General features: G+C 51.1%; 13 protein-coding genes across 13 annotated transcripts; 6 read left to right on the top strand and 7 right to left on the bottom strand.

Annotated features, from left to right (window-relative positions):
- Window positions 1-185: 185 nt before the first annotated feature.
- TrAtP1_011441 (uncharacterized protein) lies at window positions 186-3,146 on the top strand. Its single transcript, XM_066115114.1, has 2 exons — window positions 186-1,268; window positions 1,411-3,146. Exons 1-2 carry the CDS (start codon window positions 233-235, stop codon window positions 3,027-3,029), a joined length of 2,655 nt encoding a protein of 884 aa, XP_065971212.1. The 5' UTR covers window positions 186-232; the 3' UTR covers window positions 3,030-3,146.
- A 966-nt stretch (window positions 3,147-4,112) lies between these two features.
- On the top strand, window positions 4,113-4,736 carry TrAtP1_011440 (uncharacterized protein; the record flags this gene model as incomplete). The annotated part of the gene is made up of 1 exon (XM_066115113.1): window positions 4,113-4,736. The coding sequence occupies one exon, from the start codon at window positions 4,113-4,115 to the stop codon at window positions 4,734-4,736; it is 624 nt and encodes a 207-aa protein (XP_065971211.1).
- Window positions 4,737-4,752: 16 nt separating this feature from the next.
- TrAtP1_011439 (uncharacterized protein) lies at window positions 4,753-6,962 on the top strand (the record flags this gene model as incomplete). Its single annotated transcript, XM_066115112.1, has 1 exon — window positions 4,753-6,962. The coding sequence occupies one exon, from the start codon at window positions 4,753-4,755 to the stop codon at window positions 6,739-6,741; it is 1,989 nt and encodes a 662-aa protein (XP_065971210.1). The 3' UTR covers window positions 6,742-6,962.
- Window positions 6,963-7,309: 347 nt separating this feature from the next.
- On the bottom strand, window positions 7,310-7,787 carry TrAtP1_011438 (uncharacterized protein; the record flags this gene model as incomplete). Its single annotated transcript, XM_014084581.2, has 2 exons — window positions 7,310-7,443; window positions 7,532-7,787. 2 exons carry the CDS (start codon window positions 7,785-7,787, stop codon window positions 7,310-7,312), a joined length of 390 nt encoding a protein of 129 aa, XP_013940056.1.
- Window positions 7,788-7,904: 117 nt separating this feature from the next.
- On the bottom strand, window positions 7,905-8,093 carry TrAtP1_011437 (uncharacterized protein; the record flags this gene model as incomplete). Its single annotated transcript, XM_066115111.1, has 1 exon — window positions 7,905-8,093. One exon carries the CDS (start codon window positions 8,091-8,093, stop codon window positions 7,905-7,907), a length of 189 nt encoding a protein of 62 aa, XP_065971209.1.
- Window positions 8,094-8,225: 132 nt separating this feature from the next.
- TrAtP1_011436 (uncharacterized protein) lies at window positions 8,226-9,683 on the top strand. Its single transcript, XM_014084580.2, has 2 exons — window positions 8,226-8,396; window positions 8,523-9,683. Exons 1-2 carry the CDS (start codon window positions 8,335-8,337, stop codon window positions 9,391-9,393), a joined length of 933 nt encoding a protein of 310 aa, XP_013940055.1. The 5' UTR covers window positions 8,226-8,334; the 3' UTR covers window positions 9,394-9,683.
- A 20-nt stretch (window positions 9,684-9,703) lies between these two features.
- Window positions 9,704-11,539, top strand: TrAtP1_011435 (uncharacterized protein). Its single transcript, XM_014084579.2, has one exon. It carries the CDS (start codon window positions 10,493-10,495, stop codon window positions 11,252-11,254), a length of 762 nt encoding a protein of 253 aa, XP_013940054.2. The 5' UTR covers window positions 9,704-10,492; the 3' UTR covers window positions 11,255-11,539.
- A 114-nt stretch (window positions 11,540-11,653) lies between these two features.
- TrAtP1_011434 (uncharacterized protein) lies at window positions 11,654-14,783 on the bottom strand. The gene is made up of 4 exons (XM_014084578.2): window positions 14,419-14,783; window positions 12,968-14,324; window positions 12,316-12,897; window positions 11,654-12,258 (listed from the first exon to the last, which is right to left on the bottom strand). Exons 1-4 carry the CDS (start codon window positions 14,572-14,574, stop codon window positions 11,933-11,935), a joined length of 2,421 nt encoding a protein of 806 aa, XP_013940053.2. The 5' UTR covers window positions 14,575-14,783; the 3' UTR covers window positions 11,654-11,932.
- Window positions 14,784-15,794: 1,011 nt separating this feature from the next.
- On the bottom strand, window positions 15,795-17,243 carry TrAtP1_011433 (uncharacterized protein; the record flags this gene model as incomplete). Its single annotated transcript, XM_014083243.2, has 3 exons — window positions 15,795-16,159; window positions 16,227-16,749; window positions 16,848-17,243. 3 exons carry the CDS (start codon window positions 17,241-17,243, stop codon window positions 15,795-15,797), a joined length of 1,284 nt encoding a protein of 427 aa, XP_013938718.1.
- A 1,167-nt stretch (window positions 17,244-18,410) lies between these two features.
- On the top strand, window positions 18,411-19,335 carry TrAtP1_011432 (uncharacterized protein; the record flags this gene model as incomplete). The annotated part of the gene is made up of 6 exons (XM_066115110.1): window positions 18,411-18,727; window positions 18,797-18,836; window positions 18,898-18,909; window positions 18,983-19,002; window positions 19,218-19,233; window positions 19,303-19,335. The coding sequence occupies 6 exons, from the start codon at window positions 18,411-18,413 to the stop codon at window positions 19,333-19,335; spliced, it is 438 nt and encodes a 145-aa protein (XP_065971208.1).
- A 1,345-nt stretch (window positions 19,336-20,680) lies between these two features.
- On the bottom strand, window positions 20,681-22,237 carry TrAtP1_011431 (uncharacterized protein; the record flags this gene model as incomplete). Its single annotated transcript, XM_066115109.1, has 1 exon — window positions 20,681-22,237. The coding sequence occupies one exon, from the start codon at window positions 22,235-22,237 to the stop codon at window positions 20,681-20,683; it is 1,557 nt and encodes a 518-aa protein (XP_065971207.1).
- Window positions 22,238-22,287: 50 nt separating this feature from the next.
- TrAtP1_011430 (uncharacterized protein) lies at window positions 22,288-23,037 on the bottom strand (the record flags this gene model as incomplete). Its single annotated transcript, XM_066115108.1, has 1 exon — window positions 22,288-23,037. The coding sequence occupies one exon, from the start codon at window positions 23,035-23,037 to the stop codon at window positions 22,288-22,290; it is 750 nt and encodes a 249-aa protein (XP_065971206.1).
- An 868-nt stretch (window positions 23,038-23,905) lies between these two features.
- On the bottom strand, window positions 23,906-27,489 carry TrAtP1_011429 (uncharacterized protein; the record flags this gene model as incomplete). Its single annotated transcript, XM_066115107.1, has 3 exons — window positions 23,906-27,058; window positions 27,134-27,316; window positions 27,373-27,489. The coding sequence occupies 3 exons, from the start codon at window positions 27,487-27,489 to the stop codon at window positions 23,906-23,908; spliced, it is 3,453 nt and encodes a 1,150-aa protein (XP_065971205.1).
- Window positions 27,490-27,563: the final 74 nt, after the last annotated feature.

Here is a 27,563-nt window from a genome sequence, read left to right as displayed (position 1 = left end):
CAGGTATGTACGCAACAAGGATTCTAGAGCCAGAAGTAGGATACGACTCACATCACGATTTCATTGGCCATGAAATCCCACACATATCTATGCCACTGGACGGCTATGCAACTACTGGGGTTCGCCGCCTTTGCTACTACCCCGAAGAGCGGGAAATTAGTTTGGTGCTCAATCCAAGCAATTATCTAATACCACTCAAGTTGTTCTGCTGCGAAAGTAACTGCTGGCAACAATGAACATAGTCATGCCTCAACCTAAAACAGATCCAAATATTCCATACCGGATAACGCTTCCTCGAGGTGCATACACCATAGGCTGGATCTGCACTCTACCGGTCGAGTACGATGTCGCACGGACGTTTCTACGCCGAGAGCATGATTACTCTCAACATGCATCTCCTCATGATAATAACAACCTCTATAAGCTTGGACGAATTGGAGACAATAACATTGTAATAGCGGCCCCTACTCATGATGAATATGGACCGTTGTCATCTTCGACGGACGTTATAAAATCTCTGCTGGGCGATTTCCCCAACATCAGAATCCTTCTATTGGTCGGAATCGGCGGCGGTGCTCCCAGTTCAAAGCATGACATCCGCCTCGGCGACGTTGTCGTGGGTATTTCAAGCAATGATAGCGGTGGCGTCGTTCAGTATAACTTTGAGAAGACCATGCAAAGTCAAGAGTTCCACGAAACGGGCTCAAATCAAACACCAGCGTTATTGCGTACAGCTGTTACCGCACTACGAGCAATAATCAACCCTGATTATACCTTCAAAATTCAAGTTCATAAAGCAGTTAATTCCACATCTCACCACCAGTTAATACTACAGCCTGAAGCATCCTCTGACAGACTCTACCCATCTTCAGTTATTCACCCGGCGGTAGGCAAGGGCGAGTGCTCAACGATTTGCGGCAATGATCCATCAAGTCTTGTGAAGCGGCATGACCGGGACAAAAATGATGGCCCGGAGATCCACTATGGCCTAATTGCTTCAGCGAATACACGAATGGAGGATGCCTCCGTTCGCGACAAACTTATAGAAAAGAGAGATGATATCCTTTGCTTTGAAATGGAAGCTGCTGGACTAATGAACGACTTTCCATGTCTAGTTATTCGTGGCATCTGCGATTACTCAGACTCGCACGGGAATGAAGAGTGGCAAAGCTATGCAGCGATGACGGCCGCTGCTTGTGCGAGAATAATACTTTCCCGAATAGATTCGAGTGAGGTTGAGGCTCAGCAGAGGATTAGAATCACCTTAGGTTAGTCTGCATCTACTGCATCTACTGCATCTACTGCATCTACTGCATCTACTGCATCTACTGCATCTACTGCATCTACTACATCTACTACATCTATTATAAAAACAAATATTATTTAACTAGATATACTAACTATTCATAGACAATCTGAAATTTCAAGATAAAGGGAGCAATTCAGAGACACCTAGCGACAATTTCCAAAAGGACAGTACATATCCCTGGGCACGACCTACCGAGACTAGCCAAATCTTTGTAGGGACTGCTGGAGGTGCTGGCAGTCTCCAGAGTGGATTTAATGATCTCAGTGAGCCATTACAGGAGGCCTTCGCTCCATATTTGGAAAATGAGGTCTTCAGACGACAAGTTGAGAAACGAATTGAACATTTTCGAAGCAACGTGAAGCTTAGGCAAGATTATGCTCTAGATTTCTTACACTCTATCGGGTCTGTTACCGAAGTGGATGCCGTGATCAACGATACCACTTATAGTGATACGTCGATGGTGGAACTCCAAGGACTACCCGATCCATTACAGAAACACGTACCGTCATATTCAGACCTGCAAGAGGTTAAGAGAAGGCTCGCAGAGCTTGGGAGCAATACGAAGCTTAGGCAAAATAGTGCTCTGGAGCTGCTTGATGCACTAGGAATGGCAGAAGGAACAGGAGGAACAGAAAAACAGGGTCAAGGTTTTTCAAAACATACAAAAAAACAAGGAAATCTCCCCGAAGACGAGATTGTGCCCCCCTTAGAAGGTGATACACCGTCTGATCCAGGAGAGGAAGCATCTCAGCGGAGTATTCCAATAGCTTCCACAGCACGCCGCTCACAACTACGAAACGTTTGTCCAAATTTCTTCGACTGGAGTAGTCTTCGGGCCCATCAGTTGGTCGCAACAGAAGACATCATGCAAAAAAAGTATCTGACAACACTAGCATTGTACGAAACTGTAAAGTTCAACATCTCAATGAAAGGAAACGGTATCGGGTTAGATGGGCTAGCCAGGCTCATCAGGCACTGGTTCCACAAAGACGACTTTTTGGCTTATTTTCGATCAGTAGAACGCGAAATCTTGCTCCCGGCGGATTATTCAGAAGAAGAAGAAAATTGTCAGCAACGGCTTAAGAGCCTCGACACAAATCTATTCGATTTATCCAAGTTCAGCGGATTTGACACGCGGTTGACTTCAGCTACGTACGGCAACAGCAGATACGGGACTATTACATTGTTTGAATTGACAGACGCAATTAAGGGCGCCCCAACGATGATTCGGCCTCTGGCAGCTATGAGACAAGTACCAAAAATTATCATGGAGAGGATGGGCCAAGGCATCAATGGATCGATCAGGACGACTCTTACTATGCCAAATCATCAAATATGGGACGCTACCGAACAGAAGGAAATTGGGCGGCTCAACCCACCTATCCTGAAGCCAAAACTTTCAAGTTGTGGCTCTGATGTATCTCTTTCCATCGGAGATGATTTAAAAATCGCTCTTAGTATGGATTACGAGGATGCACCATTGAGTAAGATTGCTGCCACTATACCGCAGATGGTTGCAATGTTACATCACAAGACAGATATAATACAGAATATCAAGTCAACGCCTGTACATATATGTACTGAGGAAACGGCGGAGCAGTCGTGGGTGCAGATGGAAGCTGGCCCAACAACGAATGGGCACGAGAATAACAATCCTCGAATTATTGTGTTGGCACCAGCCAAAGGGCAGTGGGTAGAAAAGAGATACTTTTGGAAATAAGTTGTATTTGAGACGAGGGGTCAAGTAGAGGAAGCATGGTCAGTATTTTGTGATAGTGTGGAAGAAGCAACCTGTCCTTAAACAGCAACCTGGATTATCAGTGTTACTGGCCCGCAGAAAATTTCTAGTTGAGGAGTTCAAGTAGTTTGATATTTTGTTTTATATTAAAACTTGTACCTGTTTTTGTAAGAGAGCCTGTGGATCTTCAAAGGGGGTCAAATAGGAACATTTTTGAGGGTATTGCTGTCGGGGCAACATATTTTTCCTACCCGGACAGAGAGAGATACTACAATGATAGAACCAGCTCCTGATTTTGTCTTTTACTGCACACTGTTTAGAATTCAAGTAAATATAATGAATTGCATTAGTTGATAACTGGGCGCGCGGAAAAGTAAGCCATAGCTCGATCCAAAGTCTGCGAGGGAGCCAAGAAAACTACCATGACTGCTATATGGAGAGAAGATATAAGCGGACAATTTTTGCCATATGCGTAGCGCTGAGCTGTCATCACTTGACGAGGACATTGAATGGCTTGAAATTAATTGAAAAACGAAGTTTTTAATTCTCAATAAATCTATTAAAAGGCAGTAGCCACTCTATAAAGTCATTAGCCTGTGAGAATGGGATACGAACGCTACAGCTTGAGTTGTTTATCTCGACGCTACTCTGTAGTGTAAAACGCCACATTGAGCTCAGGCCATTAGATGAGCAACCAACTTGGCATGATTAGGCATAGCATTCGCCTAGTTGCTCGAGTTGATAGGCCTGGAATTATTCCCATTCATTCATTTCCTCCTTTGCCCCTGTCGTTAGCGCCTCCCATCAACCTGGAAACGCAAACAAGGCTGCACATGCTAGACAGGCCCGGGTGACTCCGTCGGCGCGATATCCGAGAAGAAAAAAAATTTAGCGATCCGGCTTTTCGCGGCCTTTCCGTTTTTTGACTTTTCTCATTTTCTCTTATTTTCTTCTTTTCATACTGTACCTTTATTTCATATTTCTCATTTACCAATCCTTTTCATTTCATGAGGTGGTGACATACGCACACAACTGGAGACGGGCATACTCGAAAAGCAGTCAGTCATGCCTCTCCTCCAGTCTCAGCCAGCTGTGGCAAACCCACGATGCCGCCGGATCCTCTTCCTGGACGCCTACGACTCCTTCACCAACAACATCGTGTCGCTGCTCAAGGAGGCGCTGGGCGACGAGGTGCTGGTGCACGTGCTGCACATGGACCTCAAGACGCTGCACGCGGATCCCAGCCCGGACTGGACGCCGGACGAGTTCCTGGCCCGGCTGCCGAGCTTCGACGCCGTCGTCTGCGGGCCCGGCCCGGGATCGCCGCTGTGCGAGGCGGACGTCGGCGCCTTTCGGTTGCTGTGGGAGCTGCCCCGGGAGAAAGCCGTGCCGGTGCTGGGCATCTGTCTCGGGTTCCAGAGCCTGGTGGCGCAGTTTGGCGGCGGCATCAGGAAGCTGAGGAGGGGGTTGCACGGGATGGTGAGGCGCATCGAGCATCGCGACGGAGACATCTTTGCGAATGTGCCCGAGTTTAGGGCCACGCTGTATCACAGTCTGTGTGCCGACGTGGGACAGGATGCCGTTGCGCGGGAGAGGTGGCAGACGGACATGTGGCTGTCGCCGAGGGGGGGCGCCGGATCTTGTGCCCCTTGCGTGGGCGATGGAGGATTACGAGGATGGCGGTGCTGAGCCGGAGAGGATCCTGATGGGGGTGAGACATGCGAAGCTGCCCTTTTGGGGCGTCCAGTACCATCCCGAGTCCATCTGTACGGACCCTGCGGCGCATGGCGTGCTGAAGAACTGGTTCAGCCAGGCGCTCAAATGGAACGAATCCACGGGGAGGGAGATGTTGCCGGTGGCCTCGCAAAGCATTGCCGACAGCTTTGCTCCGTCCATGATTGTTGAGCGCAGCATTGCTTCTCACAGCCGAGTCGCCACTCAGAAATGGTGGAGGGACATGCAGTCCGGCCTGGCTGCGTCGAGAACAGCACCCGTCTACTCTTGCCGTCGCATCACCCTCCCCGACGGCGTCGATGCCGCAGACGTTGCGGAATTCCTGGGCGTGGGAGGCGCTGACTCCATCATGCTGGATTCATCGAGCACCATCAGCGGTGACCCCCTGGCTCGCAGCTCCATCATTGCGCTGGAAGTGGAAAAGGCGCTCCGGTTCGAATATCATGTTGGTGATAGCTGGGTGACGTTGCGCCAGCCCGGGACCAGAGGTCAGGAAGAGGTGTGCCAGAGGATAGAAATCGACAGCAGCGACGAGCACGGCGCCTACGACGTCTGGAACGTCATCTCTGAGTTTTGGCAGCAGCGCAAAGTCGCCGAGGAGGCTGGTCAAGAGCCAGAGCCGGCTTTCAAGGGCGGCTTCATGGGCTTCGTCACGTACGAAATGGGACTGAGTTCGCTAAGCCCCGAATCCATCTCTAAGAACAGGGGCCATCGTAGGCCAGATCTGTGCTTTGCCTGGATTTCCAAGAGTCTGGTTCTTGATCACCAGGCCGGCGTGGCTTATGTTCAAGCTCTTACACCAACTCCCGCCGAAGCATGGATCGGCGATATGGTGGCTAAGCTGCAGGCTTCTCGAGCGTGGCAGCAGCCAGGATACGGATCAGAGGAGTATAATTCGATTGCGGCGAAGAGAACACCCAACGAGGCGTTGCTGAAGAGCATCCAAGAGCCCACGGGCAGATTGCGCTTCAACACCCCCAAGCCGGCCAAGTACGATGACGACGTCCGCCGGTGTCAAGAAGCCATTGCCGAGGGCCAGTCCTACGAACTTTGTCTTACGGCGCAAACCACCATGACTCGCCCCCGTGGAAACGACGTGCCGCATCACCTACAACAGCCAGCGTCAACCAACGGCAGCACTACCAACGGCAGCACTACCAACGGCACATCTTCTGATGAAGCATCTAGACACGGCACCCCCTGGCAAATCTACCGCACCCTCCGAGCCCGCCAACCAGCCCCCTTTGGCTCCTTCATCCGCCTCGCCGGCGCCACTATCCTCAGCAGCTCCCCCGAGCGCTTCCTCGCCCACGATGCACAAGGCCTCTGCTCGATGCGGCCCATGAAGGGAACCGTCCGCAAGTCCGAGGCCGTATCCACGCTGGCACAGGCCGAGAAGCTGCTCCACATCCCGAAAGAAGAGGCCGAGAACCTCATGATTGTGGATCTGGTCCGGCACGACCTCTACGGCGTGTGCGGTGCCCGTCGCGTTACGGTGCCGGATCTCCTCAAGGTGGAAGAGTACTCGAGCGTCTTCCAGATGATTACCGTCGTCAACGGCCAGCTGCCCTCTCATAACAACAGCATGAAATCCGCTCCCAACGGCCTTGACGTTCTCGCCGCCGCCCTCCCTCCCGGGAGCATGACCGGCGCACCCAAAAAGCGCAGCTGCGAGATCCTCCACACCATTGAGCCCACCGAGCGAAGCATCTACTCGGGCGTGGTTGGATTCCTCGACGCCCGCGGCCAAGGCGACTGGAGCGTCACCATCAGGACAATGTTCCGCTGGGACGATGAACGAGCACCTGTAGAAGAGGCAGGGGAAACTACGCAGCCGAGAGAGGTCTGGCGGATTGGAGCAGGCGGTGCGGTTACGATTCTGAGCACGCCCGAAGGCGAGACGGAGGAGATGTTTACGAAGCTTTGCGGCCCGCTGGGCATTTTTAAAGATGTGGCATAAGAAGGAATTACGGTGTGCCTTTTTGCTCTCTCTTCTCTTTTCTTTTCATGTTTGGGGTTTGGTTTTATGGTGAGAAGATATGGAATCTTGGGACTAAAGAACAGAAAGATGATATATACTTCAACGTATGCATAGCAGGTGTTCTTGGGCATGGTTCAACATTATATACTAGATAGATGCGATGACGCACGAGCAAATCTTCACTTTGAATAGATCAAAATATCTCTCAATAGACAGATAAATTAAACTGATGATTTTTAGTTTCAAGTACATCCAAGAATCCAAGACACGAGTGTAAAAAAAGGTAGAGTCGCAAGCAATAAACTCGAAGATTCGCTTATGCTTCGTATCGAAATCCCCTCAAAAAGAAATTACTGATACATAAGAGTAAAAAAAAAAAGGTCTCATAAGTTCGACAGCGCCATCTTAATCTGAGTAAACCGTATCATTCTCTCATTTTCCTCTTTTTTCGTGCACGCATTAAATAGTAGGCTGCTAGTTTGTTGTTTCTTCTTGCTATCCTCGGGCCCCTCGGTTTTCAAGTGGAATTCTCCCCCGGCTTTTTTCTTTAAAACTCTTGCTCTTCTTGGAAAAACATGCCGAAGCTAATAATGGTTCCGTAAATCAACAGGCCGCCGGTGATGGACATGATCATGGCTTCGACTCGGATGAGATCGGAGTGTGCGAGGACAGCGGGAAGGGCTGCGAGAGAAAGGCATAGCATGTTAGTTCCAGAGTCTTACAAGGGCCTTTTTTTAACAGGTGTAGGACAATGAGATTGATGACGTACCAATACCCATAACAACAAAGAAACCGGTGAAGAATCGTCCCACGTCAAGTATGGCAGCGCCGCCGCTCTCGACAAAGTCGTCCGGATTCGCGCATCGGCCGCAGATCCAGTTCGGCAGCGGCGCGAGGACGTACGTGGCGACGACCAGCAGCGGATAGTAGACCTTGTAGAGAGCGCAGGACAAGATGACGAGGAGGAATCCCACGGCGAGGACAAAGGAGAGGGCGATGATGGTCTTGAGGCCGGCGGCAGGCATGATGACGTTGTGTATATCGGATCTGTCTTATGGGGGACCGAAGTCGTCGTAATGCGACGGGAGATTGGTTTCGGGATTCGATGGACGGCAGGCCCCGCGGAGGGGAGGTTGAAGAGCCTATAAAGCCGTGAAGAATTGGAAGAGAAGAGGCGAGGAAGAAGAGTTCACAGAGGACCGAAGCGCGGGCTGTCGTCGAGAGGATCGTGAGTTGGATGCGATGATTGGTGTTGAGGCGACGATGATGGAGAACGGGCGGCTGGCGCAGTGAGTGACGCAGGTCAGCCGCTGGATCTCGCCGGAGCGCATGTTGTTCCGGAACCGGGATGCAGGGGTCTCAACTGGGAAGGCGGTCAGAAGCTCTGCTGGGCGCTTTGAAAAAAAATTATGGGAACCTGGAGACGATCCGCCCCGCCAGGGAACTTTTTTTTTCTGGCACGTCTTTTCCATATCAGACATTGTATTTTTCTTTTTTTTCCTCCGTCCCTTCACTCTTTTATTCATATACTTGATTTCGAAACTTCTTTACAGGGAGAATCAAATCGACAAGATGGCTTCCGACGAGATTGTGTGGCAAATCATAAACCAGCAGTTTTGCGCCTTCAAATTAAAGTGAGTTTGGCCGCCTGCTGAATTCCTTGATAACACGCCTTTTTACACCATTGGCTTTTCTTTCTACATTACTATTTCATATCATCAGTAGCAATTGAGCAAATTAGTGCTAACCTCGACCCCCAGAACGGAGAAGCAGCAAAACTTCTGTCGCAATGAACACAACGTCACTGGACTGTGCAATCGCCAGTCGTGCCCTCTAGCCAACTCGCGATATGCCACCATTCGGCAACATCCGACCAAGGATACGCTATACCTCTACATGAAGACTGTCGAGCGCGCGCATCTGCCTTCCAAGATGTGGGAGCGCATCAAGTTGTCCAACAACTACACAAAGGCCCTGGAGCAGATTGACGAGAGGCTCATCTACTGGCCCAAATTCCTAATTCACAAATGCAAGCAGCGACTCACCCGCCTGACGCAGGTGCAGATTCGCATGCGCAGAATCGCCGCTGAAGATGAGCGATTGGGAGAGAAACTGGTTCCCAAGCTGGCCCCCAAGGTCAGGCACCGTGAGGCGACAAGAGAGCGCAAGGCCGAGGCCGCGGCCAAGCTGGAGAGGACAATCGAGAGAGAGCTGCTTGAGCGTCTGAGGCAGGGCGCTTACGGCGACCAGCCCTTGAACGTCAGCGAGGACATCTGGAAGAAGGTGCTGAATGCCATGGAGAAGGGAGGCGAGGGTGAGCGAGACGAGGATATGGACAAGGGCATCGAATCCGATGAGGAATTCGACGGCATTGCTGAAAGCGAGGACGAAGACGCCGATGCTGCCGTTGAATACGTCTCCGGCGCTGAGGAGAGCGAAGACGAGCTCGAGGACCTTGAAGACTGGCTGGAGAGCGAGGAAGAGGAGGAGGAGGAGGAGGACAGTGACGAATCCGAGGCGGAAAAGGCCGGCAGCAAGCGCAAGCGTGGCAAGGTCACCAAGATGAAGAACAAGCGACCGAAGCAGCAGGAGAAGGAGAAGCTGGCCTTGACCAACGACCTGGCCTGGTAAACGGGCTCTCGATAGGGGTGGAATATGCAGTTAATACTTGGGTATCATTACGGATGCGGAGCGAATTGCGCGGCGGCCAAACCAAGAGCACGGCAGCGTTACTGAGTCGTCTTCAAAGATTGGGTTTTCAAGTTTGTATCAGCTTATTAGTCCTAGAACGGGCTTCATGGCATGCGGCGTCGGGATGGAGAATAAAACAAGGCTTATGGTCGTTTCTGTTGTACGGATGAGGGATTATGTTAATGTCAAATAGCTACACATATTTAGATGGATATAAAATGCATTGCCTTAATCATGTTTCACCGAAGCGGCTGAATGTGGTTTCAGAAGTGTTCGAAGGGCAGAAAACGCAGAGCGCAGAGCCAATGCACGCATCCGCACCCTGTCTTAGCAGCGACCCCACCGCCTAAAACAGCACGGAGTTTAGTGCGCTCCAGCCTGCTAGGAGAGGCATCAACGCAGCACTTGAGCCCGAAAACGAATAGAGTTACAAGGCCCAGAGGAGACCAAGTGATGCTCCGTCCAAGCAATCTTCAACCCCACGTCACTAGCCGCCAACCTCCTTTCCCTCCTCACCAACAAAACCTCGGCACCATTCTTTGCTGCTGCTTGTAATCAGACAAACGACGCTCCACCAGCTTTCTCTCTTTCTCTCTTGCTATCAGACACAATACGAGCTCCCACATCCACAGCTACATCCACTTTCTCACCGCCGCACACGAGCGACACGAACAACGGTATCGGACGAGAGATCTGCGGACAAAAAAAAGCATCACCGCCAGATGGCCGGAGCTTAAGCCTCTTTGTCCAAGCCACAATCAAGTCATCACACGATAAAAAGAAAACGCTATATACGACCGAGAACCCGTCAGCTTTGTTCAAACCTACCGTAGCTTTCTCAGCACCCAACTAGAACAGATATCCTTGGAAGAGCTAAAGGATCCTTGAGCTACTTACAACATACACAACCTCCCCCGGAAAACATCACGCGAGCTCTTAAATGCCCCATTCGCCATGAGTTCCTGGTACTCCAACCTCGTCACAAAGACATCCTCCCAAATCTCCAACCTCCGCTCCACCCTCCTCTCCAGCGAGGCCGATGGCGACACCGAAGACGACACCCACGTCTGCCGCGTCCTGCGCAACTACTACACCGAAAAGGGCCGCTCCTTTCCCAACTGGCTGCCCCCCCGATCCCAGGGCTCCGCCGCCGCAGATGACGCAGGCCGTCTACGCCCAGCCGCAGGTCGGGTCGCGGTACGGCGGGCTCGGCGGATCGCAGCAGGCCGGCGGCAGTGGAGGAGGCGGGCTCAGCAGCCTCTGGGACAACGGCCCTGCGCAGCAGCAGCAGCCGCCGCAGGTGCCGCAGAGCTTGCGGGCGGGCAGGCCGGCGACGACACAGCCCGGGGGGGCTTCGAGGGAGGAGATTCTCAGATCGCAGGCGCCTCGCTCGGGGAGCTACTCTGGCCCTGGCGGTCCGGCTCCCGCTGCTGGCTCGGCGCAGGATCGCTTGAAGCAGCGGCTTTGGGGGACGCGCACCACGAGCCCGTCTTCCGGGGGCAGCGGACCGTTCCAACCACCACCCAATGGAGGTTCAGCAGGCGGCGGTGGTGGTGGCCATCAGTCTCAGGGCAGCTACGAGGACAGATTCGCACCGGGAGGAACCTACGATAATGCCCGAGGCAGCGGCGGCGGCGGCGGCGGCGGCGGCGGCGGCGGCTATCAGCCTTTTGTAGGCTCAAACGCCCCTTGGTCTAGCGATGGCGGTCCTTATTCAGGAGGAGGAGGAGGAGCAGCAGGAGGAGCTGCTAATGGCGTCCGGAGAAAAGGCCTGCCCAGTGGTCCAAGAGGGGACAGATGAAGGAGAGAGAAAAGATGGACGTGCCTTGGTTTTTCTCTCATCTCCCTCTTGCATTCATATGATGTAACGTATAGGTCTAGGTTATTTGATGTATATTTCTTTCTTGGTTTTCTTCTTCTTCTTGCATATGTAGCTAGCTAGTCAGTCAGTCATGCGGTGTGTTGTTAATTGTCGCTTCGAGCCATAGCTGGCAGCATGTAATGCCTATTAATGTCCTATTAATTTTACTTTTTGTTTTAAAACTTGGACGGTTATATGAGCTAGAATCATAATTGTGTTTCAGAAGTTTAAACTTTGATATATATGAAATGGATATGCTATGAGTTGAGAAAAATGGCGTATAGGAAGGCCCTCAAGAAGTAAGACATAAACTATTTCACATAGAGGTTCAGATATTTTGGCAATTTAATTGTTTTTCTTCATCTTCTTTTTGGAAACCATTGCAAGATATATAACGGAAAAGACTACGCTAACCGGTCACCGAACCAACATCATATTATGGCGCCTTACACCCGCGAGAGTTCGTTATATTCGTATTTTATGTGTTAAAGACAAACATGTAACAGAAGAATAAAAAAAAGCGCGAGGCATATCCAATTATCAAAAAAGGTGAAAAGAGAAAAAAATAAGCAAAAGAGAAAAGATTAATCTCGCGAAAAAAAAAAAGAGCTCTCATCCTCATTTTGAGCCACTTGATCCTTCAGCTTTCAAAGTTGCAGTCTTTGGCTTCTTCTCCAATAATTCCACTTTTCGGCTCAGCAGTTTTCTCAACTCGGGAGTAATGATACGCTCTGGCTTTGGCGAGCCGGCATTGGATTTGCCTTTGGGAGCTGGCTTCCGCGCTGGGCTGGTGGCGGCGGCGCTCTGGCCTGGGCTCTCTGTCCTGGGAGCCGGGAAGTTGTGCTTCTTGTCGACTGCTTCGACCAATCGCTGGTATCGGCGGAAAAGAACCTCAGCGCGAATCAATGTCGACTCAAGATCGATAGTGCCAGACAGTTCGTTTACTAGGAATTCGTTAACGGGTTTCTTAAAAATCCATCCAGGGGTTGGTCCGAACTTACCATATTTGAGCACTTCGTCAAAGGCTTTGAGATGAGTCATAATCACGTCTCTGTGCTTCTCCAAAATGGCCAGAGCAATGAAAAGATGAAAATTTGCACTGTAATAGTCTGTCCACAGGCACTCCCAAAGCTTGAGCACATCCAACCACTCAAACTCCCGCTTATACCATACAAGTATCATGCGGAAAAAGAAGAAGAAATTGGTGCTGTCGGTGCTTTCTAGGTGATCCCATAGCTTAGGGTCCATGAAGTGAACAAGCTGGTCCAAGGCCAACAGCTGGCCTCGCATGCCTGATTGATCGAGCAGAAAGTTGCGCTCCATGCGCTCCATGAACATTTGAAACGCCCAAAAGGCTACTGCATCATCTTGAATCACGGCATAGATTGGTGCCAAGAGATCCGACATGCCCTGAACATATCCCAGTTCCTTGTTGTATTCGTTGTACGTCAGAAGCATCTCTTTCATCTGCTCGAGGTGGACGTTGGTGCCAACTTCAGCAAATGGAGAGTTTGGGTCGGGATGTGGTGTGTCCTCTCCCTGGAAGATGGGAACGTTTCGATCAGTCCGATGAACATCCTTCTCTGTATAGCAAATTCGTTAGTATGATTTCATAGACTATATCAAAGATGAACAAGGCTGAGTTTGCCATACCGATTCGCCCACGTTGTTCGCGCCACCATTCGCCTGTTTCTCCGTCTCCCCCTTCTCCTTCCAGTCGGTCCCACCAGGATTGCTTGAGCTTGTAATACTGGTCCCTCAGGGAAGCAATCGTTGCCTTTCTTTCATCCAGCGTGCTGTACCAGTCATATACGCCAAGCAAAAAGAGCCAGGCTTCTTTCCGAACCCCATCGTCGGGATCCAGCCCGGCATGAAAGATCTTTTCTTTGACTTCATCAACCGAGATGGACAGTCGCCCGGTTTCGGGATCGAAAAATGCATCCCAATCCTCTATCGATATCGGCTGCTTCCTTTCTCCAATCCCCAGCGAGTTTACGCCATCAAGGAGCTCGAATTCTCCGACATCGGTATCCTCAAGCTCCATCACATCGTGAACAGTCCATATTTTCTGTCTGTGATCGCGCTCACTCTGCTCTGCCATGCCCATCGCCCACCTGGCAAGATAGATCCTTGCGCTGTCGAATTCATCCTGGAGCGTCTGGACCTCTGGATTCTTCAGCAGTCTCCGCACTTGAGGCGGCAGGCTAGGATTCTCTGCCAGGTCATGAGCTGCCCTCCTGGTCAATGTGGTAACTTTGCTGAATTTTTCCATAAGATTCCAGCCCGTCTCCTTGACAAATTTCATAAAGGGGTCCATCTGAGCATCTTTAGTTTTTGACTCCCCAGCATTGGCCTTTCCTTTGGCTTTCGTCGAAGCCATTCTAGCGCCAAAGCTTTCCAGGTCCTCCTTACTAGGCTCAATGAGATAAATGTTGGGCTCTGCGCTTGATCGCTCAATTTTGATATATCTCCTCAGCCATCGCAAAACTTCGTCTGCACCCCAGAACATCTGGCCAGACTCTCCAAACGGATCGAAATTATCCCGTGCCAGCTTCTTCTTCTGAAGGATGGTGCTCTGGCACTCGTCATCGTGAAAGAAGAGAGCGGGGAAGCTATCCCCTCCTCGGGAGTTGATGATGACCGAGCCGTACCACCAGCCGAGACTAGGAGGTCGGACCAGCAAAGAATAGATTGCACTGACGGGGATGGCAAATGCATAGCCGCCGATAGAGCTGCTGTGGGCGGTTACCGTGGGAGGCGGGGGGACAAGATACGACTGTCTGGGAGGTGAGTCGGCGTCGGAGAGGTCCAGCTTGACATAGATGCTCGCTGAATCGCCAAGCGATGCTTCTGGAACCCAGGCAAGTAGAAGATCGGAAGACGCGATGTGATCGGGGTCATCTGCGGATGATGACGTAGAAGGGCGATCACGCTTTGGGCCCTTTTGTTGCAACAGGGCAATATAGCCACAGATGTTGTCCTTTGCAGACGGCGTCGGGTGGACGTATACCTGTCAGTGAAGCAAGTCAGCTCTGTCTTTCTCTATTTGCCCTTCTTCTTCTTCGGCATAGGCCCTCCTCCGTTAGAAGTGAGTGGTGGCGCACCTTGCTCTTCGAGAACAGCAGCTTCACGCCTCTGCCGGACTCCAGGTGCGTGATAGTGTTGTAGCCGCCCTCTTCATCGTCGCTCATGGCATAGAAGCTCCCTGCCGGCGATGTTGGCCGCGCCGAGCCGCTCTGGTCTGCTGGCGTTGAGCTCATGATGCGAGCGCTCTCTACCTACGAGAGGAAGATCTATCGCTATCGTCGTTGACGTAACCGTTGGCTTTGCGACAAGACGCAGTGCTCGCCGTCCGTGAGGAAACAAGAACAAGTTGAAGGTGAAAATAAACAGGCGAGACTGACGTGTCTAAAGGATGGATATTTGGCGCAGCATCGTTCGAGTGGCGCATCTCCAAAGAAAAGTCGTTTCCGGAATTGAGTTGCATGTGAGCTGCCTGATAGTGGCTGAATGACGACTCTAGGACGCGGAAGCGCATGTGCCCCGCCACTGTAGGTCACTTCGCAGGGCGGCCTGTGCCGGGGTACCGCTACCGACGGTTCGGGCATCTTTTGGCAGCGCGGGCGAGTAGCGGATACTGCTCGCTGTGCAAACTGCTGCGTCTCACAGCCTAGACTCTGCGCCCCGGATCTAGCCGCTATTGTCCCCATTTAGACGATGCCTACGTACTGCCATACGCAACACCAGCGTTGTTGATGTTGGGGGCGAGCCTTGGTGTGTCACGTCACGAAACTTTCTTCTTTGATGGTTCTATTCACTTGTATTTATCCTACAATTATCCGACTTTTCGTCCATGGTCCGGGACTGCAAGCCGCAAACGCGCTGTCGATATTGCAAATAGCGCCTGAGGGATTGCCCAATAGGGCGGCTACTGGATAAGGACTGGACGGTCAGAAGCAGGTCTTGGCATGCGTATTGCTCCCGGGTTTGGAGCTCGTTGCGCGCGGCTTACTGCTAGCTGCTTGCTGGCATAAAAAAAGAAACAAAAGACATTTAACATTATAAATACTCCGTACATGCCATGTGCGACGTACATCGTTCGTGTATATATCCGTGTGCGTCCGTCCAAATCATGTCCTCCCCAGCAAGTCGTTGCGATCATATATCTCGTCTCGTACACACTCTCCCTTCGTTAACTATTATCTATCTTGATGTTACTTGATAGCCTTAGCACGTGTGTCTTATGCCGTACGCCAAGATCCGTTTACCCGCTTTAACAAAAATCCGTCGATACGATTTAGTTGCGCTGCTTGGGAAATTCAGGCGCCTTCCTTCTCGGACGCTGGAAAGTAGCCAGCTACAAACCATAACGCCTCGATGCTGGCGAATGACCCTCCAGGATCCGAAAACATCTCTCTTCGAGCACTCCAAAGCTCCAAAAGAGCACTTCTCTCCAGACATTTGAAAGGAGCACCCCTTTTTAGACCTCCTCCGATAGAAGCACAGAATGATAGTCGGGCTCCACAGCAGTCTCCGGATCAGTGTAGTTGACGGGCTTGTGGATGCGAATAATCCACAAGAAATAGTCCTCGAGGACACACAGATTCAACAAGAGCCCGTTTGCGCTCCATGCAACGCCACAGACAATTGCTCCAGCAACGGCGTCCAATATGAAATGATTCGCAGTTGCCACGATGGCTGTGAAGATCAATGCTGGGTACGATAGGCCGAGAATAGTTATGCCGGCCCGTTTCCATGAATTGGGTCGAACTCCATTGATGGGGATGGTTGCGACAGTCAACCCGATCAGGAGCGAGTAACCGAAATGTAGAGACGGCATGGCGGCTACATGGAAGAAAAGGTTAGATGATTGGCAGAGGATTGGTAGGAGAGATTATTGTCAAATGCTTACCATATTGGTTACAGAATTTGTTCGTTGTCCATACACTGCTCTCGCCAGCACTGCTGTGGACAGTATCAACAAAACCAAAGCTCTTCGCCTCTGCAGCATCGGCCCCATTATAGGTTGGATCGCTCAACAGTCGAGGGGGCATGCACGGCCACAGAGTGAACACAACAAAGGCAATCAAGTTGCACATAGCCATCGTCCGGCGTCTAGCTTCGTACAATGCAGGGCCAGCGGACACAAAGTCGTTTCGAACTTTTCTAGTCATCGCTTGACGTCTTCGACTGGTAGTGAGATAAAACAGAGCCACCAAGAAGAAGATTGTGCCAGGAATGTGGATAAAGGAATATATACGGTTGATCCAGTGCAGCAGAAATGGATGTTTCAAAAACCATTGCTGGAAAGACACTTCCCAAAAGATTCCAAGGCGTTGCTCCAGATGGATCACCTGGAGAGCATGCTTTCGAGCGACGTGGACAGTGCCTTGGACAATGGTAATAGCGGTGAAAGCTCGACCTAGTTGGTATACCTGGAGGAAGACGACAACATATTAGTCTCACGAACAACAGATAAACACAACGCAAGTGTTCTCATCGAATCGAACTAAACAAAAATCATCCAACGTACCCAATAGATGAGAGCCCAATACCATGCTTCAATCAAGAACGGAAACTTTTGGAGAACTCGGCTCAAAAATCGATCTTTGAAGACAAGTGTGTTGGGAGTTGTCACGATCCTCTTGTATCCAAAGAACTGAATCTTGCGCCGTCGCGACGTAAGAGACCAGACTGACTCGTCATCGGCAGAGAGAGTTGGCGAAGAGGAACCCGGGCTCCATGTTGGACTCCTGGGAGACAAGACTTCTGATGAACTTCGTTTTATTTCGACGTCATCTCGTCGTTTGTGGCCACCCCAGCCTTGTGTGCCCTCCCAAAAGTTGTACTCCTTATTCCTGTTGAACCAGGCACCGCCAAACAGGAGCGTCACTACCACGAACGGTTCCAAGAATGCTCCAACAGTCATCGTAATTTGGGCACAGATGTTGAAATTATTGTCGACTTGTGGTAAATACATTTAACAAACAACGGGAACCATCAATGACTTTATGAGGTCTAAAGAGGCGACTGAGACATAAATCAGCACCCGATGATGACACTCGGGACGAAAGGAATTGGATAAAAAGACGACGAGGCTATGGTGTGAGCAAGGCAAACAGATAAGGGCTTTCTAAGCAGCCTGAAGGCGATATATGAACGGGAACTTGTCAGACTATACTGGGAATGCGGAGGGCTACGGATACGGGGCCACGCGAGCACGCCCAGGTACACGGAGAGCAAGGCCTCAAAGGAGTATCCGCCGCGGAGGCATTTCTTTGTCTACACACATCCGCGATGTTCCCATGCCACTTTCTGCCGTACCCGGGGGTCTGGAACGGGGCACGGAGTACTCTCGCCATACTTTCTTTGCAAGTACCTTTGCTGCCTCTCACCAAGAGACAAAGCCTCGGCTACATAACCTCAATTGGCCAAGCACGGAACGAGGGCCATTACGAAGGCAACAACTACCAGTGAGGCCACCGACTTTGATGCGGCGTCATGGATACTCGCGGAGGTTGGGCGCGGGTGTGGAGGGTTTGGCCACCACCCCCCCTACCATTCAAACCTTGGCGGTCGGCACAAGGTTCCGAGGATATTTCCGTCTCTGATTGTGTATTCATGCTGTCAGCAAACGGATTTTTTTTTACTTCGATGTCTCTTCTGAATTCTTCTGAATACGTCTGTTTATTTCCTTATGACTTGCAGCAGAGCATCTCTTACCGATACGATATATCCGTCACCACGCAACCGCCTCAACAAGCATGGCAGACAAGATAACAGAAACTCAGCGCACAAAGAACTCGGGGCTCTAGCGCCCACCCCAAACCTAGATTGGAAAAACCTTTTCTAATCTTTTTCCAGCAATCATCCAAGGTCCATAGAGTATAGAGTGGTGGGCGGGCGGCGCATACGAGCCCTGCATCTATATACGAAGAGCCAAGCATGGAATCTGGGACTAGGTACGGAACCCGCTGCATCGGTAACTATACCTACTACATGTATAGTCATCTAGGCTCTTGGCACTGACCAGGGCCGGACGATGTTTGCACCAGTGCCTTTTTTTACATGGAGCACTGATACTAGGTACCATTACATGCAGAACGGCCTTTCCACGAACTCCGAGCCGCGTCATCCAAAAGCAAGCATCAAAGAAAGGTGGTGGAAAGAGGGCAGGCAAGGGTCCAGCTACTGCCAAAGTGGGATTCGACACCAGCTGGATATTGCTAGACAGCAACTAGCAGCAACCAATGGCTCACCAACTCGTCCCACGGCGATAAAGCTCAAGCCTAGGCCTAGTCTCTTCCAGCAGCTGTCGCGTGCTCTACTCCACATCTCGGCCTCGACTGAGCCGTTGGCTGCGGCAAGGGTGGGTCGTATGGGGTGTCGCCAAAGAAGACGGCGGCTTATGATGTAAGTGTAGTGTCGCGTGCCTTGCGTGAGAAGGCGAGAAAGAGAGGGACAATGGCTCACATCATAAAGCTTCGCTCCACGGCTTTTCTTTTCATTTGCCAATCTTACAGTACGAACCGCTCTTCCAGCAGCTGTCCTTGACTTAGTTGAGCATCCAACTGGGGTCAAAGGCTTGTCAGCACGTGGGTTACAATTGCTGTAAGCGGTTAAAAAGCACACACTAACCGTCCGAATAAACATTTCACTCGCATTCAGCCTGTACGCATTGTCGCACTGTACAAAGTCAATTACCGAACTCTTTTGAGCCATTACCCTGTCCTTTGCGAGGCATTGAGACTCGCTGGTCGCAAACCAATTGTGGATTCTACTGGTTCTAGCGCCATAAACCGGCTTCTTAGTCGTGCATTTTCAAACATCACCATGGGGAGCTGAAAGTGTATTAAATGGGCACAGTGTTGTTTTCCACTTCAAGCCTGCAGGTCCCATGAAGGCATTACGAGCTCGGGGTAAGCAGCGTATTCTAAGTGGATGACAATCCTTCCTTGGATAGATGCTGATAAGAGTCAAATTGTCAGAGAGAAAGACTTTTCTTTCGCGTAAAATCCTAATCCTTCGATGCAGGCGTATTGGTCTCGGTAAGCTGCTCGACAAACTCATAGCTACCTACGTATCCGGATTGCTCGGAAATTGATAGGTACCTATTACTCAACACCCACCCGTTAGTGTTGAATGCTGTTGATAAAGGAGAGGTGATACATAGTCGGACAGCAAACCTATCCCGTTCGGCGCCTGTCGAGTTCCGAAATCCGTGATTCCCACTCACAACTTTTCGCAACCGCCGTCGAATGGGACGAGCACGTGCTCAGGCTTCGATTGCGCGACGTCTGCCTGGCTTGTGGTCCCTTTCTTCCTCGGAAGCTGAACTCCTAGAGGCGACAATGAATGTCGTCACAGTTACTAATACTGGCCGAGCGATGCTGTTTACCTGGTGGCAATCCTACACTCATTGCCTCGCTGCAATTACGTCGTGATAGAATGACGATACTCGTGACATATTGACTGCTTTGTTATTTTACCTGACTTACCGAGGTAGGTCTCTTTTCAGTGGACACAGCGTCCAACTCACGCGAAGCTGCTCTGCACCGCATGATTGCGCAGAGTATCAGAAAACAGCGTCGAGTGTCGACAAGTGCTCAGACTCTGGGCAGTAATTTTTTTCATCCGTTTGTATCCCTGGTGATGTTTTGTGTCTGTGAGAGCCTATTTTGATTGCGACACAATGAAATATACCTAACCCCTCAATAATATGTCCGGACAGCTCAAGGACATGTCTGATTTTCTATCCGAACCTACCGCCTCGCTTTCGCCGTCATAGTCTAAGCACGATTCTAAACAATCTATACATCATAACTATTCGTCCTATCAAGTGTTTTTTTCTACGACAAATGAGCTCTCTTGATAAAATATACAGGAAATAATGCTTTCTATTCTCCATTTACACACTCGCCGCAGCGCAATTGTCGTGAAGCTAGCCCGATGCGTCGATTTTGCTGCTGCTCAGCCTCGATGGATTTCGATTACCGAAAGTAGCGTCCGAACGATCAACAAGGTCGATCTGACAATCCTACGCTAAAATGGTGAACCGTTCACGTACCCCGGACTTTCTTCATCTTCACCTTCATACCATCGCAATCTCTCGTCTGGTTCTTGACAAGGTTCTATTGAGTGGGTAGCAGCACTAATACCTTGCTCCACCGATGATAGAGATACGCGATGTCACCGTCTTGCCCATAAGGCTGCGTCACTGCGGCTAGATTTAACAAAGAGTCATGGCATGTGACGACATGTTGAGAGACTGATCATATTTATTCGATATACTGTAACAGGGGCCTAGCTGCAGAAGAGCAATTCGGCAGCCGTTTCCAGTCTACAAAAGGATCGCCATCTTTCTGCTCAAACGATTTTATATGTGTAAAAGCCGGTCTTGGGGTCAGCGTCGAGGTATTCCCCATCCCTTAAAGGCTCGCTGCCGTTTTCCCTCACATCATTCATGAGCTTCTCAATGCCATCAAAATAAAACAGAGTCGACCCGATGCGTCGGTACACCCCCTTTTCATTTGCCACGTCTTTGGCGAGTTCTAACAAAATGGCAAATCCAGACCCATATCTGCTCTCCCCGTCACAATCCGCAATCATGAAATACATCTCCCGGTCATCCGCCCACTCCTCCAGCTTGCCCTTCCACGAGTCAAGGGAGAAGGCCTGTCCGCTATGGTCCCACGCTTCCGAATTGTCACTACGCAGGACCTTGAAGCCGCGGTAAAAAGCATTCATTTTGTGGTCTTTGGGCTTCTTGGCCACGCGAATCCGAAAGATTGGACCGTGGAGGATGATGTAACCGCTCTTGACGGGTCCGAATGGCCCGCCTTCTGTTACTACCTTTGCATCCACCAGCCGCGGCATGCCTTTGACTTGCTCCTCTCGCGTCTGCTTGAGCGACTTGCCGTCGTGATAGCGGACCAGTCCGTCTATAGACGCCCATGACCACGAGGGAATCGCATATTCTGCATCTTCGGATCCCGGCGTACTAACGTGGCGCTCGGCGTTTTCTCCTATGCTCCAGTGAAGTCCGAATGGCAGGTAACTTCGCCATGCACCGGCGATGTATTCGTCGGGTTTGTCCACAGGCAGATTGTTCACTTGGCCGAACAGCTGAGCCACTGCTCCAAACGCAACAAGCTTGTCCTTGCGCTTCGTAAGAGCACGTTGGTTGTACTGAGACGTGAGATAGTCCCAGACCCAGATGTCTGGGGTACTGGTCAACTTCCGCCTTTCCTTGTCGAAAAACGAAACCTTGTCTGGCCAGGTGATGCTCCCAGGGCCACTGTACCACATAATCTGTTTAGTCGACGTTTCACGATTGATGCCATTAGTGATGCCATTCCACCACCATTCGCCGTCCGTGCAGTGCAGCACACGAGGAGCCAGCGCGTACTCCTGATACGTCCACCCGCGGCGGTTGAGAGGAGCCGAAACAATGGTGTTTTTGAATTCTTCATACCACGGGTTGGTGATGCGGAGCGTCTGGCCAGGCTGCAACCCCCATTCCTGGATGAAGCCTTTCCAGGACGGGCGGACAATGACGGTGCGAGGCCGAGGGCTTGGCGATAATCCCGTCGTAGGGTTTTTCGAAGCTGAAGCTGCAATTGTGAGATGGGAAAAGGCGTATACGGAAGCCATGCGCTGTGCTTCGTGGAGCCAGTCGGACACAGAGTCTTGGATGATGCATAGGGAGTCGATCCAGATGTATTTGACGCCCAGTTCGAGAGCCAATTCTGCGGATTGGCGAAACGTGGCGGGCAGGTCTTTGAACGCAATCCCATTGGTGAACTCGGACAATCTCGAGGCGATGAGCTGGATTGGCATGGTGTTGCCCCAGCTATGAGAAAGGGCAATGTACGGCGTATCAACATCCAACGAGGTGTTTGCTCCATCGATGAGTCGCGCCATTGGCTCAGGTGAATCGTTTGTCAGGTGAAGAAGTCTGGTTGGGAGCTCCCTCACAAGACTCTTTGGGAGAATCTTGTCACAGTCCTTTGTCTCGTCGAGAAACTTGTTGACTCGTTCCAACGTGCTGCCCAAGTCCATCCAGTCGATGTAATGCTTGTTCTCCTGAACAGATAAATCTGCATTATTCTCTCTCCATCAGCAAAGGATTCCTCTCCATCAACTTCAAAAGAAGAAGAAAACTCACCATGCATATCCAGCGTCACATCCTTCACGTTCCCCTCTCGCTCTCCCACCGTTGGATTCACGTCCATGTTCCGATTCGCCGCCCAATCCGCGTACACATGATACCGAAACACCAGCCGGCTCGTCTTATTCTTCTCGGTATATATAAACACGTACCCCTTCGCTTTCGCAACCTCCTCGGCGCTCCACGCCGCCACGCCATACGGCTTCCGCCCTTCCATGTAATCGACGCCGATATTGTCCCGCGGGTGCAGCGCATCAAATGCCATCACCACCGTCTTGCACAGCGCGCACGAGCAGCCGGAACTGCGCAGCTCCTCGACCGAGTGGTGCGGATACGAGAGCGTCGGCGGCGCGGCGTTGCGGTTGATGTACGGCTCCATGCCGTGGTCGTAGGCCGTTCCGAAGGCTGGCTCCGGGTGGAAGGGATCGGGCGGTGCGCCGGGGGTTTTGATTTCTCGCTTCCAACCGCGGAGTTGAGGACGCCAGTTGCCTTTGAAGATGCCGGTGCAGACATTGCAGAGGGTGGATGATGGTATCGAGTCTAATTCTACCATTTTTTTCCTTTTTTAATCCTTGAGAGAAAGGTAAACTATATTTCAAACAAAGAGGGGGTTTATCGAGCAAAGCATTTAGTTCCACAACCATTCAGTCCTACGTATATGCATCTGCCATCACTTTATAACAAGTCAGTCTATAGGACTTTGCTACCAAAAACACAGCCATTGCTGCCTCGTCTAGCGCCGCATGAACCAGCGCCGTTTAAAAGTCCGACACGCATACACTCCGTCCTCTCTGCGTGAAGATCACCAAAAGGCGGCACAGCCAGAAGGGACGAATGAATGTTCAAGAGCCAAGCTAAAAATATGCATAGCCGGGTAGTCAAACTCCGCAGAAATCCTTCGTCTCTGATAGATATGCTAAATAGCAGCTGGTGGGCTAATTATAGAATACTTGCATGGTTGCTGCGGAATATATGAGTAAACATATATTGTTAACGCTGCAGTCATATGACGTTTCAATACGAGGTGGATTGTGTCAAGTGTAAGTGCTTGGCTCGGAATGAGAAGCAGACGGCTTATCGACTGGGATGAATTAGTATCTATCCAATAGTAATTGTAGTCCATATCTTAAGCTTGGTCAAACAAGCCGATTAACTTATCCAGCAGGCATAAATACAACTAAATTGTAACCTTGCACCAGTAATAAACCGATTCTAACCCAATCCAACACCGGAAACCCAGTTGGACAAGAGCATGGCCGAGTCTTTAAACCAACTCCCTGGTTGTAATCCAAATCTTGTCCAGTGCCATCTTGAAGCGCACGTTCCCGTGCTATATCATTCCCGCATCCAATAACATAAAACAATGCTTTCCCTTTTTTCCATAATCCAAAAAAACGCCAAGTTATGGGATAGACTACTGCTCAACTCTTCACCCCTGCATCATACATTTCATCTTCCTCCGCTATCCTTCCAAGGATGAGGCTTTGAACAATGAGCTCGTCACACAGCACACGGATATTTCTCGCTGCTGGTAACCCCTGAGATCGTCGCCGTTTCTTGCCAGTTACTTCTGGCTTCGCAAGCACTGATTCGACCGTGCCTATAGATTCGTCCATGTATATCCAAGTAAATGGCTCACCCGCTTTATCTTGCGCATCTAGCATTTCGCGAGCCTGCTGTATCGTTGAGACCCAAGATATGGAGGGCCCAAGAGCCTGAGCGAGGAAGAGGTACGGTTGCTTCTCTAAGTCGCTCTTTTTCCTCTTCCCTTCGCTTCGAGCCCTTTTATCATCCACGACAGCGAGTAATTTCTCAGCTGCAAGTAGTTTTGGCCGTTTGTCAATCATTTCTACAAGCCTTGCAACTTCGGCATCGTATGAGCGCAAGCATCTTGACCTTACTGCATTTCCCAGAATGGCAGATGATCCTGCAGCAAGGAGATAGGGTTCCCAGTCAATCAAGACTCCTTTGTTGAGACACGTTACTACCCATTGATATGCTAGACAAGGCAATCCTAGAGCCAACGCTTGCATGTATTTGACTTTGCGGGAATGTGTGTCTGCAATCAGCGCGGTGAATCCATAGTTTGAATAAGAGCTGGATAAGCTTAGAGGTTCTCCCTCATCAGTACTAGGTACGTTATAGGTGTTCATTACCGTAGAAGGCTCAAACAACTCTTCAAAGCCTGATTCCAGGATGAGACCACCGGCTTGCTTAATCTTTGCCTCTATACTAGCACGGGTCTTTTCATTCTTCTTGTCAAGTGACATGGATATTGCAAAAGCCATGCCCTCAAATAATCTTCGTCCACGAAAAGTAGATCCGATGCTTTGTTTGAAGATTCTACTCGATCTCAGCGAGGAAACTCCTGACTCAAGAACACTGCTGGACGGCGATTGCTGCAGCTCATCAGTAGAACTCGGCTCATTGAGAACAGACCGGAGACTCGTTCTTAAAGCTTTGGCAGCTTGTCGTGCAGGCTTGTCCTTTGATGTCCTCTCTGAGATTCTCGACCTCATCTTTCGGCCCTGCGCAGGAGAAGACGAAGTAGTGGCCTTGGGCTCCGGCTGGTCAGATACGGGGGAGGATGGTGTATTTGGTGTAGTCTTCTCCGATGCCACTGGCGTTGATAGAGTTGTGAAGCTAGATGATGTATGAGCCTTTTGATCAGCTATACGAGGTCGCACGGGTGTGAGCGGCGCTTTGTTATCGCGTCTCAGAGTCCGAATTGCTGTCGGTATTGTAGTTGCAGAGTCCGTCTTTGACACTCTGGGTTCAGGATTTTCTGTCTCTGTCGTTTCGGTCCTAGCAGGCACAACAGTTGCGTTACTGGAACTCGAGAAGGCTCTCTTATGTGCCTGGATATCTGGTTCGGCCGACGCCCTCTCGTTTGTCTCCGACGAAGCAACAATCCTACTTTGGCGACTGCTTTGTGCTCGCCTTCCATATGATCTCTGCGCATGTCGACGTAGTGGAGGAAGCGAAGACGATTGCATATCGGCTTCGGGGTCATTTTCTGCAGACTCATCCTTGGCTAATACAGGAAGCTCAGGCTCAGGCTCAGAAGCTACCGGCGCATCGCCCCGAGCTCCCGATGGGAATGATCTGACGGGACTAGTAGCAGGTATCATTTCCTCAGAAGCATCATCCTTGCTTCTCCCTGGTTTGGTACTTGAGGCTCTTTTGCTATTGTTTTTGGATGGTGCGGCCGCATCGTCTCGAGGCGTTGCTTTGGTCGACTCGGCCAACAAACTCTGCCCTGGCAAACTTGACCCTTTCTCAGAATTGCGCAACCCACCAACTGTGCTGGGAAGTTCCATGCTTTCTGAACTTTGCTTGTGACTGAGAAGCGTTCCCTCATCCATACTTGAAGATAGCCTTCTTCGCTTTCGGTTCCGACTCTCGCCCATGTCTCGTCGTGGGGGTATCTGTACAGTCACCTTCTCCATCTCCTCTGCTGTCTGCAGTCGTATCTTATTCATCCTCTTCTTGCGCCTCATTCGTATGATTGCATCGTCCGAATCGCTGTCGATACCGAATTGCAACGGGGGCATATGCACTGCTGCTTTACGCTCTTGGGATTTCTTCATCGGCTCGTAGTGCGCCAAAGGCTGTCGGTTCTCGTGGCGTTTCGACGGCTGGATAGTCGGTGACTCCGGAATCATGTCATCTCGAAGCTCCCTGCTTTTATCTAGAGACTCTTCCTGGATTGGCGACACTTTTGGTTTGTGCGTGCTTGTCGGAATGTTATTCATTCTACTAGGGCTTGACGTATGCACAACGGTCGGCGAAGAGACATTTGCGCGTGCTTTTAGAGGAGATGTGCCCATAACATTCAGGGACATGGTATCGGGCAACATAGCTGGAGATGGTCGAGACGATGTAGGGCTATGGAGTTTCATGGCCGAGGTCACGGCAGGCGTTTGCTCAAAGAGCTGGGTGCCCGCAAAAGGAACACCCCCATTCGCATCGTTCTGAATCGCAAAGGGATTCTTAGGCGGTACTGGCGTTTCTGGCGGAAGGTCGCGGGGCTTGAAGGGAGTATGACCACTGCTAGGCCGGTGCTGTGAGGTGCCAGCCGGCGCCCTCCATTCGCCGCGAGTATTTTCGAAGCCTGCATCTTCAGAAACTTGAGATGATGGGCGGGCGGCACCAGGGCTCAGGTTTCCAAAGTTGACTGCGCCGGTATCATCCACGTGCAGCGTGTCGGGCAGAGAGCTGGACTCTACCGGTTGGTAGAACTGGTCATAGTCTCGTTCCACATTGACCTGCGTGGGCGTCTGCTGCGAGATGTCCATGGCGCCCATCTGTGGCCTAGCAGCGCCAACTGGCATGGTAGGGATGCTGTCGCTGTGGCTCTGATTCGTGCTATCGCGATTGCGTGGAGGGGACGAGGAACGTGCGTTTCGACCAGGCGGGCTGCTCTCAGCTACGACAGCATCGTCCAGGTCCTGCTCGCGGAGCCTTGGCCGTGCAAATGGTTGGTGAGTCTGGGGTGCTTCGCGTCCCACTCTGTGGATTTCGGCGGTCGGATCACTCGCATTACTGTGGTGTGGCGTATTGGTGAATTGCTTCTTTTTTCCAGTTCAGTCAGCTTCCGCGTATCGCTCTGCGTATGGCGCAGCAGCAAAGCAGAGGGCAGCACCAACCTTGAAGCTGTTATCGTGCCAGCGCACGCTCCGTCTCGCCGAGCTTGAAAGGTGCAAATCGCCCGCCTCGGCTCCGTGTTCGCTGTGCCGCTCTTGACGCTCGTCTGCGCCTCTTCCCGCGCGCACATCCACATCCTCGCAGGCTGTCCCGGGCTGTGGCGGCGATTCAAGGGCCCCGTGAAGCTGGTTGGTCAGCGCGAAATGCAGCTTCATGGACCCTGGCCAGTCGGGGTACGTACCGCTGCAGCTCCGAACTCAGCTTTCAGAGCGTCGAGAATGGCCTGGCTGTCCTGCGACTCGACGCCTTGGTCCAGCGCCAATTGCTCGGCTCGCATGAGCGGCCGTGGTCGTGACATTACGAGGGCATTTTCTTGGTGTTTGTTTTTGTTTGAGATTTCGAACAGGAGAAACTAACTGGGAGGCTCGAGTT

This window comes from Trichoderma atroviride, chromosome 6, assembly GCF_020647795.1.
Source record: "Trichoderma atroviride chromosome 6, complete sequence".
In the NCBI taxonomy this organism is placed as follows: domain Eukaryota; kingdom Fungi; phylum Ascomycota; class Sordariomycetes; order Hypocreales; family Hypocreaceae; genus Trichoderma; species Trichoderma atroviride.
This window is presented reverse-complemented; position numbering and strand designations above follow the sequence as displayed.

Excerpts from the sequence above, each read along its gene's own strand:
- TrAtP1_011441 (XM_066115114.1), top strand. The coding sequence starts at position 233 with ATGAACATAGTCATGCCTCAACCTAAAACAGATCCAAATATTCCATAC. Across the intron at positions 1,269-1,410 it reads GAGGATTAGAATCACCTTAG|ACAATCTGAAATTTCAAGAT; the intron begins GTTAGTCTGCAT and ends AACTATTCATAG.
- TrAtP1_011436 (XM_014084580.2), top strand. The coding sequence starts at position 8,335 with ATGGCTTCCGACGAGATTGTGTGGCAAATCATAAACCAGCAGTTTTGC. Across the intron at positions 8,397-8,522 it reads TTTTGCGCCTTCAAATTAAA|AACGGAGAAGCAGCAAAACT; the intron begins GTGAGTTTGGCC and ends CTCGACCCCCAG.
- TrAtP1_011435 (XM_014084579.2), top strand. The coding sequence starts at position 10,493 with ATGGCGACACCGAAGACGACACCCACGTCTGCCGCGTCCTGCGCAACT.
- TrAtP1_011434 (XM_014084578.2), bottom strand. The coding sequence starts at position 14,574 with ATGAGCTCAACGCCAGCAGACCAGAGCGGCTCGGCGCGGCCAACATCG. Across the intron at positions 14,325-14,418 it reads TGCTGTTCTCGAAGAGCAAG|GTATACGTCCACCCGACGCC; the intron begins GTGCGCCACCAC and ends CTTCACTGACAG. Across the intron at positions 12,259-12,315 it reads TGACGAAGTGCTCAAATATG|TAAACGAACTGTCTGGCACT; the intron begins GTAAGTTCGGAC and ends ACGAATTCCTAG.